Raw genomic sequence first — 14,088 nt, forward strand, 5'->3', positions numbered from 1 at the left:
GCCGGATCTCAGCTCACTGCAAGCTCCGCCTCCCGGGTTCACGCCATTCTCCTGCCTCAGCCTCCCGAGTAGCTGGGACTACAAGCGCCCACCACCGCACCCAGCTAATTTTTTGTATTTTTAGTAGAGACGGGGTTTCACAGTGTTAGCCAGGATGGTCTTGATATCCTGACCTCGTGATCTGCCCGCCTCGGCCTCCCAAAGTGCTGGGATTACAGGCGTGAGCCACCACGCCCGGCTGTTTCCTTTTAAATATGTAATCTTTATTATCCAAGGGCTCTTTTATTTTCTTTTTGGTCAATGAGAATGAATACCTCTGTTGTAACACTAATATAAAGTATTTTATTTATGTAACATCTATCTTCTAAACAGAGGCACATTTGTAAATTTGTCTTCTGTTGAAGTGATCTACCTTTGCCAACAGATCTCAGTACATGCATAATACACCCATATTATCTAATAATACTGTGTTGCTACCTTTTGCATCTCATCTATAAGTAATCAACAAGCTTTTATTGCTTTTATGTAAAACACACACACACACACACACACACACACACACACACACACACACACACAAACACACACAAACCCACAGGGCTAGCACCTCAGCATCTTTTAGTTCCCTAAACATTAATAGAAGAAAATAAGAAAAAAAGGTACCTGACAAACATAAAATCAAAATTTTTAAAAATAAAAGAATAGTATTGCAAAATTACCAGAAAAACAAAGAAGAAAACAGAAATGAAAAGAGACAAAGTGAAAAGAGGGTGGAAAATCATCCTTTCAACATGAAAATGGTCCATATTTTCCTCAAAATAAAACATTAAAAAACAAAGTATCAAAGACAATGGGATTTAAAAGTTGGAAACAGCCTAAACAAACATAATACAGACTTAGAAAAATCTCCAGACCTTCTCAGGATAGAATTTGTTTCACTGATTTCTCCCTTTCTGATGTTCGTATACCTGATCATAAAAGTTAATGTTAACTTTTGCAATTTGCCACATCCTGTAAGTTAAAATCGTATTCTTCATAATTGTATGGATTTAAAGAATTTCCTAAACATAGTAATCAGGAACTGTTTCAGCATGATAGGAATCTGAACATCACTGTTAAAGGACATGGAAAGGAAACTGCTGCTTCCACTCGTACTCTCATTCACAAGGATTTTAATTCACACATGAATATAAGACAATGTATAAAGACTACCTTTGAAATGTAGGTAAGTTTAATGGCTCCAACACGTGATGATCCAGAAGGTAGGTTCTAGAAACAAATTATTAATATATAATTAATATCCAATATTATGAATTCATTTTATAATATAATGTTCCATGTGTACTTTTGAAAAGTTAAAAAACTCAATTTTTAATATCACATTTTACAAATGAACTTTTCTTCTGTTCAAGTTTTTATTAGGTCTGAAATCAAGTCCATAGCTTGGATAACAAAACTGAATCCTACTCTTTTCCATCATCATGCATTCTATGACTAAAAGGCTATTTTTATCACTGGAGCTAAACCAATACTCTTTCTCATGAGCTTAAAAGCCAAAACAAGATCAGATTTTGTTCCCGAAAGCAAGGGGAATATTTAGAGGCATAAAACAAATATAATTGTAAGATACTTTAAAACCTATACTTATTACTTTGTTCTATTAAAATTTCTTTATCAAATATCTCTTGACAAAAATGGACTGCATTTCCCATTTAAATGGTTCACTGTTTGTTACACCATATTAATCTACATTGATACTTTTTTTTTCCAAAGAAAAAATGTTAGCTTCTCTTTACATCATATGCAGGGAATGTAGGCACTTTCACACACAGTATTTTCATTCTTCCCATAAGTTTTAGATGTGGTTTGCACCATAAAAGAGCTAAAGGTAAACGAAGAGGGAGAATCATCTCTGGTTGAAGCTATCCAGAAAAACTGAAGTAATGAACAACATTTAGGCTGGAGGTTAAGGAAAATTTTGAAACACAAAAAGCAGGGGAGAATATTCCAAGCAGAGAAAACGGACAAACTATGGCAAACAATTGAATATGCACAGCTCTGTACTAGAAAGAGAGGGTGGTTATGCTGGGCTGTGATGTAGTGTCCTATAAGATTGTGGTACAAAATGGTGGTCTCAAAACTCGAACTGAGAACCTAATCATAGAGGACCTACATAAAAAACAAAGCAGCAAAGAATTTATATTGTAGAGAATTTGAAGCCAACAAAGAAGGCTTATGAGCAGATCTGGAATCAAAATTATGCTTTAATTACTATATAATAAACTGAATGGATTATAGGGGAGGAAGATGGAGGTAGGAAAACCAGACAAAAGAATCTGGGGAAAAGAAACAAAGAATATACATTTCATTTATATGACAGAAGACTGATAAAAGACTGATAGAATATTTCAGAGGTAAAAATGAAAACATTAGATTTAGTTAATTTTGAAAATTATTTCTGCTGGAGATTAGAAAGCATCAACTATTCAACTGACTTTATAATAATGTACTTAAAAATAAACAAAATCTATGGGCTTGTTCTAATGAATGATTAGGAGGTAACTGGAAGCCTAGACATTTCAAAGACTTAAGATTCCCAAACATGAACTGCTTACTGTTGACAGGGACAGATCTTTTCAAAACTTTCACACACACACCTATATATTGTAAAATTCCATTAATTATGTTCTGCTTTAAACTATATACTATGTACAAGCTTCCAAATATAAATCATAAATAAATAGGCATATAAAATAAAATTATAATTCATTAATGTATAACATTAAAAAGCTATTTGTATTCTTATGTATAACGTTTTATATTTATGGGTTTTGGTTTTAACTTTAAGGAAGGAAAAGAAATGTAAATATGTCTTCAAGAATCTCTAACTACTACCAAAGTGATTTTTTCAAAAACTGTTACCCTTCCATTTAAGGGTAACAATTTATTTCTTTTCAGTTTTTAATGAACCTATTATTTTAACTGCTGAATAGAGCTCTAAGTCTTTGTGGAAGGAAGACAAATGAGAAACCAAAGCATGACATAAAGTGTCACAGTAATAGTAGTACACTACAGAGAAATGTAAGTAGCTGAAAGAAAAGCAATATTCAAAATATCCAGTTTCTATGGACTAGTATGATTACCATCAGGTTCGACTGGAAAAAAAAGAGATTCAAAATTTGTTACTTGACAATGAACAAGAAATAACAAACTAATAGAACACTTAAGAAAAAAAGGGAAATAGGCCATTTGTTGATTATGAGTTCCTAAACTCATTTTGCCAAATACTCTTTCAAATCTCTTCAAATGCACTCCCTCGTACAACTTAATTATTTCATTCTCCATGATTACCAACCTCCTTGACAAAACACAGAAAGCCCCAAAATGATCCTTAATAAACACTAGAATGAATGTTTAAACCCATGGTTAGTGGAAAAGGAAGCAGTGGTCAGGGGAAGAAGTGGCTCCCTGATAACAGATGAATCAAACTAATTTTCTTTCCTTACCAAGGTTATTATGATCAGTATCACCATGTTATTATACTTTGACATAAGCAACTAGATTGAATCATATGAAATTGCCACTTTTTTAGTAATTCAAAATGGTTGTGTATTAGGTATATTAGCAATTTCATATGGTTCAATCTAATTGCTTATGTCAAGATGTAATAACATGGTGATACTGATCATAATAACCTTGATAAAGAAAGAAAATAATATAATAATCTTAGCAAGACATTTTACTAAAGTTTTCAAGAGTAGCTATGTCTTGATTATTACGTTTAAAAGTGACACCAAGTTGGTACTAATGGCTAATACACTGGCTGGCAGAATCAAGATTTCCTAAGTTGGAAAGAAGATATAAAATACATAAGAACAAACTAAAAAACATTTAAATTCTGCACTTAAAAAAAAAACTGACACTATGTCCAGAAAAGCCAATGCATTAATTCCGACATAGAGATATGGCTTTCAAAAGTTCATGTGGATAAGACCTAGCTGAGTGCAAACCTAGATGAGTGCTATAGCTAAAGTGATCTAGTCTCCAAACATGCCACAGCCTCTCTTGCTTTGATCTCTGCCCACACTATTCTTTGAGCACTGGAATACTCAACTTTTCCATCTCTTAGCCAATATTATATCCAAACTTTTAGGTCAATTTGAAATGTTACCACTTCCATGAAGACTTCAACTCCTTCTACTAGCTGTATAACTTTCCTCTGAATTCCAAGTTCATGTTTTATTCAGGGTAATAAATATATTCTATTTTGTACTTAACTCCTTTTAGCTCTGTTAAATGGGTAGTACTGATAAAGGAAGAATGACACGAAGAATCTATTACGTAGGAACATGGAAAAATAATCAAGGAGTTTCAAGTAAAATTCAGGTGAAACCATACATATGTCAACCGGACCTAGTGATGAGACAGAAAAATCAGGGAGAGAAAATAGGCAGAACCGTGCAATGGCTCACATGGGTGAGATGTCCCTTACAACTCAAATTCTACATAAACATACACACATTAGTGTATCTGTATCTTGTCTAATCTAAAATTAGTATATAGTGAAGAATACTAGACTACTTATCAAGAGACCTAGTTCCTGCTCTGTGAAACAGAACAGAACCTTGTGTAAGTTGCTGCTCTTCCCTAGACCTTCCAGTCCTAACCCACATGAGAAGTCTACTGGACAAAAATCAGCTTAGAAGTCTGCTAGAGTATTCATCCCTTGCTTTGCACATACTTCCTTGCAACATACAACCCCATTTTAACTTTTATACCAATTTTTATTTGAAGATAAAAAGTTCCAAAAGGCCAGGCACAGTGGCCTTCCACATCATGCCTGTAATCCCAGCACTTTGGGAGGCTGAGGGTGGAGGATCACCTGACGTCAGGAATTCAAGACCAGCCTGGTCAAGACGGCAAAACTCCCATCTCTACTAAAAATAACAAAAAATTAGCCAGGCGTGGTGGCTCACCCCTGTAGTCCCAGCTACTCAGGAGGCTGAGGCATGAGAATCACTTGAACCCGGGAGGCAGAGGCTGCAGTGAGTCAAAATCGTACCACCGCATTCCAGCCTGGGTGACAGAGTGAGAATCCATCTCAAAAAAAAAAAAAGTAGAGAAAGTTGAAAGTTTAAAACTACTTCACAGATGATATCTAATATCAGGCCTCTTACAGATCTTAAGGCTGGGATTCCAATTTTTAAATTACAACATTTACCCCTATGTTTTGCAAGGCAACAATAAAATCAAAATGCATTTCAGTTCATGGATGGCATTACAATGACTGACTCAAATCTGACACTACAAAATAAAAGGACTACATATGCGCAAGAGCATCATGTGGTTAAGTCATTTATTTATTTTAAAAAAAGCAGTCTCTATCCTAGATACAGCATCTTAAACCTAAATTTAATCTCACTAAAGGGACCCTGGTATTAAGCCTCCTTAATGCAAGAAAATAATCTATCCCTGGTCTTTATTTTAGCTGTTGTTTGAAATACATGTTACAAAAACAGTATTTCTGATTTTTGGGACAGCTTCAATTGTTATTTTTTTCTGTGACTCAAGATCTAATTTTCTAAAACCTAATTTTCTACAAGACAGAGCATTTCTCTCTCGAGGGAAAATACAAAAGCATTAATTTTATCAAATAAACTTAGTTTCACCTTCTGAAATTCAAAAAAGACAGTAGAGATCAGGAGTGCAGGGTAGAGAGGACAGTCAGTAGAAATAAATCTAAAAATATACTGTTTAAGAAGACAAATACTAAAACCTGTATAGTATGTTAAATATTTAAATACAACTTTCTATGGCTTTTAAAAGATAATCCTTGGGACTTTACGAACCTGTGGATTATCCATGTACCACACGAAACTATCTTCTCTGGTATCCAGTATGAAGTACCTTCGAAGAAATTTCCCACTGTTTTCATTTTCTTCAATGTCTAAAAAACCACAAATGCGATTCTGACGATCCACATAAGGCATTGCTGAGCTTGAACATTACACTGTAAAATAAAAACATTAACAGTAAGCTCCCTATGAAACAGAAAAGTATTTCTCATGGACTGCAAGCATAAAACGTGCTATGGTATAAGTCTGTTCAATGAGGGGGCAACTTGCCAACATGAGATAAGGCCAATTAAAATGAACACACACCAACATCCAAGTCACTGACAAAAATCACTTTTGAAATTAAGTTTATAAAGAGTAGTTACTAAATGTAACTATTCACTTTGATGGGGACAACGGAGAGCTACTCATCTCAGTTGAATAATGTCCTTACTTTTTCCCTTAAAAAACCCAGGTGAGCCAAAAAAAAAGTTATCCAAATTTTAATTTCCTCACTTACAAATTGAGATAATCTATCCTTTAGATTTTAGAATAATCAAGATAATCTATCCTTTAGATTATTTTAGAATATTTTTAAATTCACAAAACAACAACAGTTAACATTTAGTGACCACTTGCTACATGCCAGGCTCTGTACCAGGTTCTTTTCCATATGTGATCTCTTTAATCTTCTAAACAATCCTAGGAGTAGGCATAATCATCCCCAGCAGATAAGGAACTTAACACAGAGGGGAAGTGATTTTCCAAAATTCCAAAACTAGTAGGCCCAGAGTCAAAGCCTGGATCCAGATTACTGTACTCTAGAGCGCTTATCTTATGCTCTATACCATCTTCTCTAAAAAACCCCTGAATTGTTAAAACTAAAGTGAATCAAAATAAACTTAGTTAATGTAGTAGAAAGAGAGATAAGCAGGTATGATGTGCCTCCTGGTGGAAGACACAAACATCACCTATGAAGTGAACATAAAACAACAAGAAAAAATGTTTTTTAGATCCCCGCTATATCCAAATGCCAATCTACAGGAGATGCAGAACACAGAGGAACATACTAAACTGCACCAAAGGAATTCAATCAGCAAGAACCAGACTATAAGAAACAAAGGAAAAACAAATTCTTTAGCAAATAAATTATTACAAGAAAAAAAAAGAGAAAGACATTATAGATTAAAAGGGACTTAAAAGGTATGTCATATTCTGGTCCTAAAGCCCTGCAACTTTTGTTGTACTGATTAAAGTTAAAAAATCGTTAGGTGCCAAGCACTGTTTCTCTAGAGACTACAGATATGTGATTCCTTCTTGATGTGATGCTTAGCCCAAATCTGCAACAGACAGCTGTTCCTATTCTGGTACTTCTATAGCTGGCACCATCACATCTTTTAGCAGGATGAATTTACATAAGTAGTTCTTTATGTAGAGGCTCAAGGTAAATTTAACTTACAGTGAAAATTCAATTACAATGCACACTGATACACTATGTATCGGCATCACTATTCCATGTGCAGTCAGAGAAATGATAAAATACACCAAAAAGTTTTAAATAAAACTGTCCAATAAGTCTGTGTGTTGTTGTTGTTATTGTTCTTATAAATCTGACTTTAAAAGGAAATAATTTCTTTAATAAATTCACCATAAGTTTGTAAAAAAAAAAAAAGTTTACAATGCAACCAAACCTTGAAAAATCAATACTCTGTATTACCATCTACCACAGGTAAAAGCTATCAACTTGCATGAGAATAGACATATATCAGTGGAAAAGAATTTGAGCACAGAAATAAACCTATACATCTATAGTCAACTGATTTCAACAAGGGTGCTAATACCATTCAATGTAGGCGGGAAAAAAAGTCTCTTCAACAAATGGTGCTGGTACAACTGGATATCCACATGTAACGGAATGAAGCTGGAACCCCTACCTCACACCATATATAAAAATTAACTCAAAATGGATTAACAATTTAAAAGCTAAAACTAGAAAACTTTCAGAAGAAAGTATGGGGTAAATCTTATTTTGGAATTGGCAATGAATTCTTAGATATAATACCAAAAGCATGAGCAACAACAAAATAAGATACATTGGACTTCATCAAATTTTAGAACTTTTTTTGCATCAAAGGACTTCAAGAAAGTCAAAAGAAAATCTACAGGAGGAAAGAAAACATTTGCAAACTATGTTATCTGACAAAGGTCTAATATCCAGAATATATAAATAACTTTCAGAACTCAAAAACTTCAGTCCAAGTTTAAAATGGGCAAATGACTCGAAGAGACATTTATCCAAAGAAGATAAACAAATCGCCAATGAGAACATTAAAAGATGCTCAATATCATTAGTCATTTTGGGAAATCCAAATAAAAACCACAATGAGATAAAACTTCACACCCACTAGGATGGCTATAATTAAAAGAGAGGAAAATAACAAATGTTGGCAAGGACATGGAGAAATTGGAACCCTCCTACATTGCTGGTGGGAATGTAAAATGGTATAACAGCTGTGTAAAACAGTTTGGCAGCTCTTCAAGAGTTAAACATAGAATTACCATATGACCCAGTACTACTACTCCTAGGTACACATACACCTCGTTTTACTGTGCTTCATTTTATTGCACTTCACATATATTGGGGTTTTTACAAATTGAAGGTTTGTGGCAACCCTGCAGCCTCAAAGTACTGGGCTCAAGAAATCCTCTTGCCTCAGCCTCCCAAATAGGTGGGAGGACTACAAGCATGTACCACCATGCCCAGCTAACTTTTTTATTTTTTGTAAAGACAGGATCTTACTATGCTGCCCAGGCTAGTCTCAAGCTCCTGGCCTCAAGCAATCCTCTCGCCTCGGCCTCTCAAAGTGCTGGGATTACAGGCATGAGCCACCATGCCCAGCCAAGTCTCTCACTTTAAACCAAAAGCCAGAAATGACTAAGCTTAGTAAGTAAAGCATATCAAAAGCTGAGACAGATCAAAAGTGAGGTTTCTTGCACCAAACAGCCAAGTTATGAACACAAAGGTAAAGTTCCTGAAGGAAATTAAAAGTGCTACACAAGAATGGTAAGTGAAACAGCTTTATTGCTGATATGAAGAAAGCTTTAGTGGTCTGGACAGAACATCAAATTAGCTACAGTATTACCCTCAAGTCAAAGCCTAACCCAAAGATAGGCTTTCTTCAGTTATTTGAAGGCTGAGAGAGGTGAGGAAGCTGTAGGAAAAAAAACTGGAAGCCAGCAGAGGTTGTTGGTTCATGAGTTTTAAAGAAAGAAGCCATCTCTTTACCATAAAAGTGCAAGGTGAAGCAGCAAGTGCTGATATAGAAGCTTCCATAAGTTATCCATGAAGATCTAGCTGAGATCAAGGAGATGGCTACACTAAAGAGATTTTCAATGTATGTGGAACTCTTCCATTGGAATGCAATCTAGGGCTTTGACAGCTCTAGAGAAGTCAATGCCTGATTCAAAGCTTCAAGGGACAAGCTGACTCTTGTTAGGGGCTAATGCAGCTGCTGATTTTAAGTTGAAGTCACTGCTCACTTACCATTCCGAAAATCCTAGAGCCCTCAAGAATTATGCTAAATCTACTCTGCCGGTACTCTAGAAATGGAATAACAAAGTCTGGATGACAGCACACCTGTTTACGGCAAGTTTTACTGCTTTTTTTTTTGGCTGGGGGGCGGGGATGGAGTCTTGCTCTGTCGCCCAGGCTGAAGTGGTGGCACAATCTTGGCTCACTGCAACCTCCGCCTCCCAAGTTCAAGCAATTCTCCTGCCTCAGCCTGCCTCAACCTCCCAAGTAAATGGGATTAATAGGTACGTGCCACCATGCCTGGCTAATTTTTGTATTTTTAGTAGAGACAGGGTTTCACCACGTTGGCCAGGCTGGTCTCGAACTCCTGACCTCAGGTGATCTGCCCACCCTGGCCTCCCAAAGTGCTGGAATTACAGGTATGAGCCACAACACCCGGTCACTGAATATTTTAAGCCCACTGTTGAGACTTACTCCTCAGAAGATTCCTTTCCAAATATCACTGCTCACTGACAATGCACGTGGTCACCCAAGAGCTCTGACGAAAATGTACAAGGTGATTAATGTTGTTTTCACGCCTGTTAACACGACATCCATTCTGCAGCTCATGGATCAAAGAGTAATTTCAACTTTCAAGTCTTATTATTTCAGAAACACATTTTGTGATATGAGATATACATTTGTGATTTGAAATACAGCTGCCATAGATAGTGATTCCTCTGATAGATTTAGGCAAAGTAAATTGAAAATCTTCTGAAGAGGATTCATCATTCTAGATGCCATTCAGAACATTCATGATTCACAGGAGGAGGTCCAAATATCAACATTAACAAGGCTTTGAAAGAAGTTGATTCCAACCCTCATGAATTACTTGGAAGGGTTCAAGACTTCAGTGGATATGACAGAAATAGCAAAAGGACTAGAATTAGAAGAGGAGCCTAAAAATGTGACTAAATTACCGTAATCTCATGCTAAAACTTGAACAGATGAGGAGCTGCTTCCATGGATGAGCAAAAAAAAGTGGTTTCTTGAAATCACACAGCCACCCCTACCTTCAGCAACCACTACCCTAAACAGTCAGCAGTCATCAACACTGAGGTACAACTCTCCACCAGCAAAAAATTACAACTCATTTGAAGAGGCTCAGATGACTGTCAGCATTTTTAAGCAATAAAATATTTTCAAATTACAGTATGTACATTTTTTAGACATAATGCTATAGCACACTTAATAGACTACAGTATAGTGTAATACAACATAGTTTTTGTATGCACTGGGAAACCAAAAAATTAGTGTGACTGATTCTATTGCAACATTTATCTCATTGCCATGGACTGGAACTGAACCCACAATATCTCTGAGATTTGCCTACAGATATTCAGAATTGAACACAGGTAGGCAAATAAACCCTTGTATATGAAATGTTCATAGCAGCACTATTCACAAATAGCCAAAAGGTGGAAACAACCCCAACATCCATCAGTGGGTGAATGGATGAATAAAATGTGGCATATGCATACAATGGAATATTTTTCAGACATAAAAAGGAATGAAGTACTGATACATTATACAACCTAGATAAACCTCGGAAAGATGCTAAATGAAAAAAGCCAGCAACAAAAAGGTACATGTTGTATGATTCTATTTATATGAAAGATCCTAAATAGATAAATCCAGAGCGACAAAGAGTAGATTGGTGGTTGCCAGAGGCTGAATAAAGTGGGAAATGCAGAAGAGCTGCTTAACAGGTGATGAAAATGTTTTGACAGTAGATACAGGTGATAGTTGCACAACACTGACACTGTGAAAGTATGACATGTCACTGGGTTCCACACACTAAAATGGGTAATCTTATGCTAATTTCACCTCGACTAAAAAAATAAAAATAAAGGATGCTGTAATGTTACTTACTAGGCAGCTTCTACAATGACTGCCCCAATACAATTTATCCTATTTCTTAGTTTAAAAGAATAGAGCAGATAAATTAGCTACTTGAAAAAACTCAATGTCTTAGAATGCTCACTCTAGAAGTCAGCTGTCATATAGGAAATCTGACTGCCTTCAGACTGCCCTGTTGTGGGAAAGCCAACTAATCCCATGAAGAAGCTGTGTAGAGAGAGGTAACCAGCCCACACCCAGCTGTCCCAGCCATTCCAGCAGAGTGAGTGAAGAGGTTATATTGATCATCCAACCCAGTCAAGCCTTCAGATGACTCTCATTCCAGCTGCCATTTGACTGCAACTACGAGAGAGAAAGACCCCCAAGAGGGAACTGCCCAAATGAGCTCCTTCAATCCAGAGAACAGTGAAAAATAATGAACTGTTATTTTAGGCTACAGAAAAGCCCTCAGGCATATACCATATAAATATAATATACAGAACATTCAAGGAATTTTATAAACAAATGTCAGAATTTTCATTGGTTTTTAGTGCTATAGATGAAATTATTACCTGAATAGCTATTTGAAAATTAAAATACACTTTTAAATAAAATATGGGTAAAAGAAGAAATCAAAAGGGAAATCAGAAAACATTCTTAACTAAATGAAAATTTTTAAAAGTCAAAATTTGTAGTATGCAGCTAAAGGTGATTTTAAAGGAAAATTTAGTCTTAAGATGTTTTTATTAGAAAAGGTCCAAAATCAACGACATAAACTCCACCTTAACAAAGCTAGAAAAAGGTAAAGTAAACCCAAAATACAAAGGGAATAATAGATATCAGAAAAGAAACTAATAAAACTGAAAACAAACAATGAAGAAAATTAAAACCAAAAGCTGTTTCTTTGAAAAGATCAAATTGATAAATCTATAGCTATGTGAACCAAGTGAAAGACAGAAAGCAAATCACCAATACTAGGAAGTACAGAGGGGTTATCACTACACACCCTATAGATATTAAGTGGGTAATAAGAATTCATGCAAACAAATTTGACAATTTAGAAGTAAACAAATTATTTGAAAAAACACAATTTTGAAAAAACTGACACAAGATGAAAAAGAAAATCTAAAGTACCTATTTCTACTAAAGCAAATGAATTCATTACTAAAACCCCAAAAAGAAAAGTCCAAGCCTAGAATAGTTTATATGTGAATTCTACCAATCCCTTAAGGAAAAAAATAACACCAATCTTTTACAAATTCTTCTAGTAAACAGGAGGAGAGAACAGTTAATTTGCAACCAAGGTGCCAAGGCAATTTTGTAGAGAAAGGACAGTCTTTTCAACAAACAAGACTGGAATAACTGACTATCTATGAGGAAAAAAACTAACTCTAAATCCATCACTGATCCAATGTAAAAGCTAAAATGATAAAGCTTCTAGAACAAAATATAGGACAAAGTCTTCAGGATCTTAAGGGGAGACAAATATTTCTTAGATAAGACACAAAAAGCCTGAATCATGTAATAGTTGATATATTTGAAACGTAACCAAACTTTAAAATTGCTCTTCAAAAGACACCATAAAAAAATGAAAAGACAAGCCACCAAATGAGGAAAATATTCAATATATATGTATCTAGACAACAAATGATACCCTAGAACAGGCAGGTAATCATTACAATTCAAAAAGACAACTAAATAAGAAAATGGTCAAAAAACTTGGAACACACAAGTTGACAAAGAAGATATAAAAATAGTAAATAAACACACAAATAGATGCCTACCATAATTATTCAGGAAAGTGATTGCAAATAAAAACCACAAGATACTATAACATACCAACTAAAATGTCTATGACAAACAAACAAAAAAAAACCCTGACAACACTAAATGCTGTCAAAGATGTGGAATAAATTAACTATCATACATTGCTGGTGGGAATGCAAAATGACATAGCAACTTTGGAAAACAGTTTGGCAGTTTTTATAATCAAACATATCCATACAACCCAGCAATCCCACTCCTAGGTATTTATCCAAATGAATTGAAGGCTTATGTTCACATCAAATGTTGGATACAAATGTTTACAGCAGTATTAGTCATAATTGGCAAAAATAAATAAATAAGAACAATCCAAATGTCCTTCAACTGGTGTATGAATAAACAAACCGTGGTGCATCCAATACAATAAAATATTACTTGGCAAAATAAAGGGACAAATTATTGATACATGAGCAACTAATAAATCTCAACTGTATCTTGGTATATGAAAGAAGCCAGATCAAAAAGATATGGGACATGAAACAAATCAATAGAGATGGAATACTGCTTTACAGTAAAAAGGAACTACTGACAGATCCAACAACATGAATGAATCTCAAAATGATAACACTAAGCAGAAAAAAGCCCAGAAATAGGCCGGGCACCGTGGCTCAACGCCTGTAATCCCAACACTTTGGGAGGCCAAAGCAGGTGATCACCTGCGGTCAGGAGCTCGAGACCAGCCTGTCAACATGGAGAAACCCCGTCTCTACCAAAAATACAAAATTAGCCGGGCATGGTGATGCATGCTCTAATCCCAGCTACTCAGGAGGCTGAGGCAGGAGAATTGCTTGAACCCAGGAGGCGGAGGTTGCAGTGAGCCTAGATCGCACCATTGCACTCCAGCCTGGGCAACAAGAGCAAAACTGAGTCTCAAAAAAAAAAAAAAAGCCAGACACAAAAGGATATGGCCTTCTATAATAGTTCTGTTTCCTAACAACATTTCATGTAGTGGTTTTAGTGTTATTTATTTTATATAATTTATATATTTTATATACATATTTATATATTTTTTATATAATT

The 14,088-nt window shown here is 35.3% G+C and overlaps 1 protein-coding gene across 1 annotated transcript in view; it reads right to left on the reverse strand.

Annotated features, from left to right (window-relative positions):
- PLEKHA1 (pleckstrin homology domain containing A1) overlaps positions 1 to 14,088 on the reverse strand; it is a 58,693-nt gene that overhangs the window by 34,646 nt on the left and 9,959 nt on the right. Inside the window, 2 exon segments of the mRNA XM_017872238.1 lie at positions 1,213 to 1,269; positions 5,850 to 6,010. Coding sequence (XP_017727727.1) covers positions 1,213 to 1,269; positions 5,850 to 5,990 — 198 coding nt within the window. The 5' untranslated portion in view covers positions 5,991 to 6,010.

This window comes from Rhinopithecus bieti, unplaced genomic scaffold (assembly GCF_001698545.2).
Source record: "Rhinopithecus bieti isolate Rb0 unplaced genomic scaffold, ASM169854v2 scaffold_6710, whole genome shotgun sequence".
Classification (NCBI taxonomy): Eukaryota; Metazoa; Chordata; class Mammalia; order Primates; family Cercopithecidae; genus Rhinopithecus; species Rhinopithecus bieti.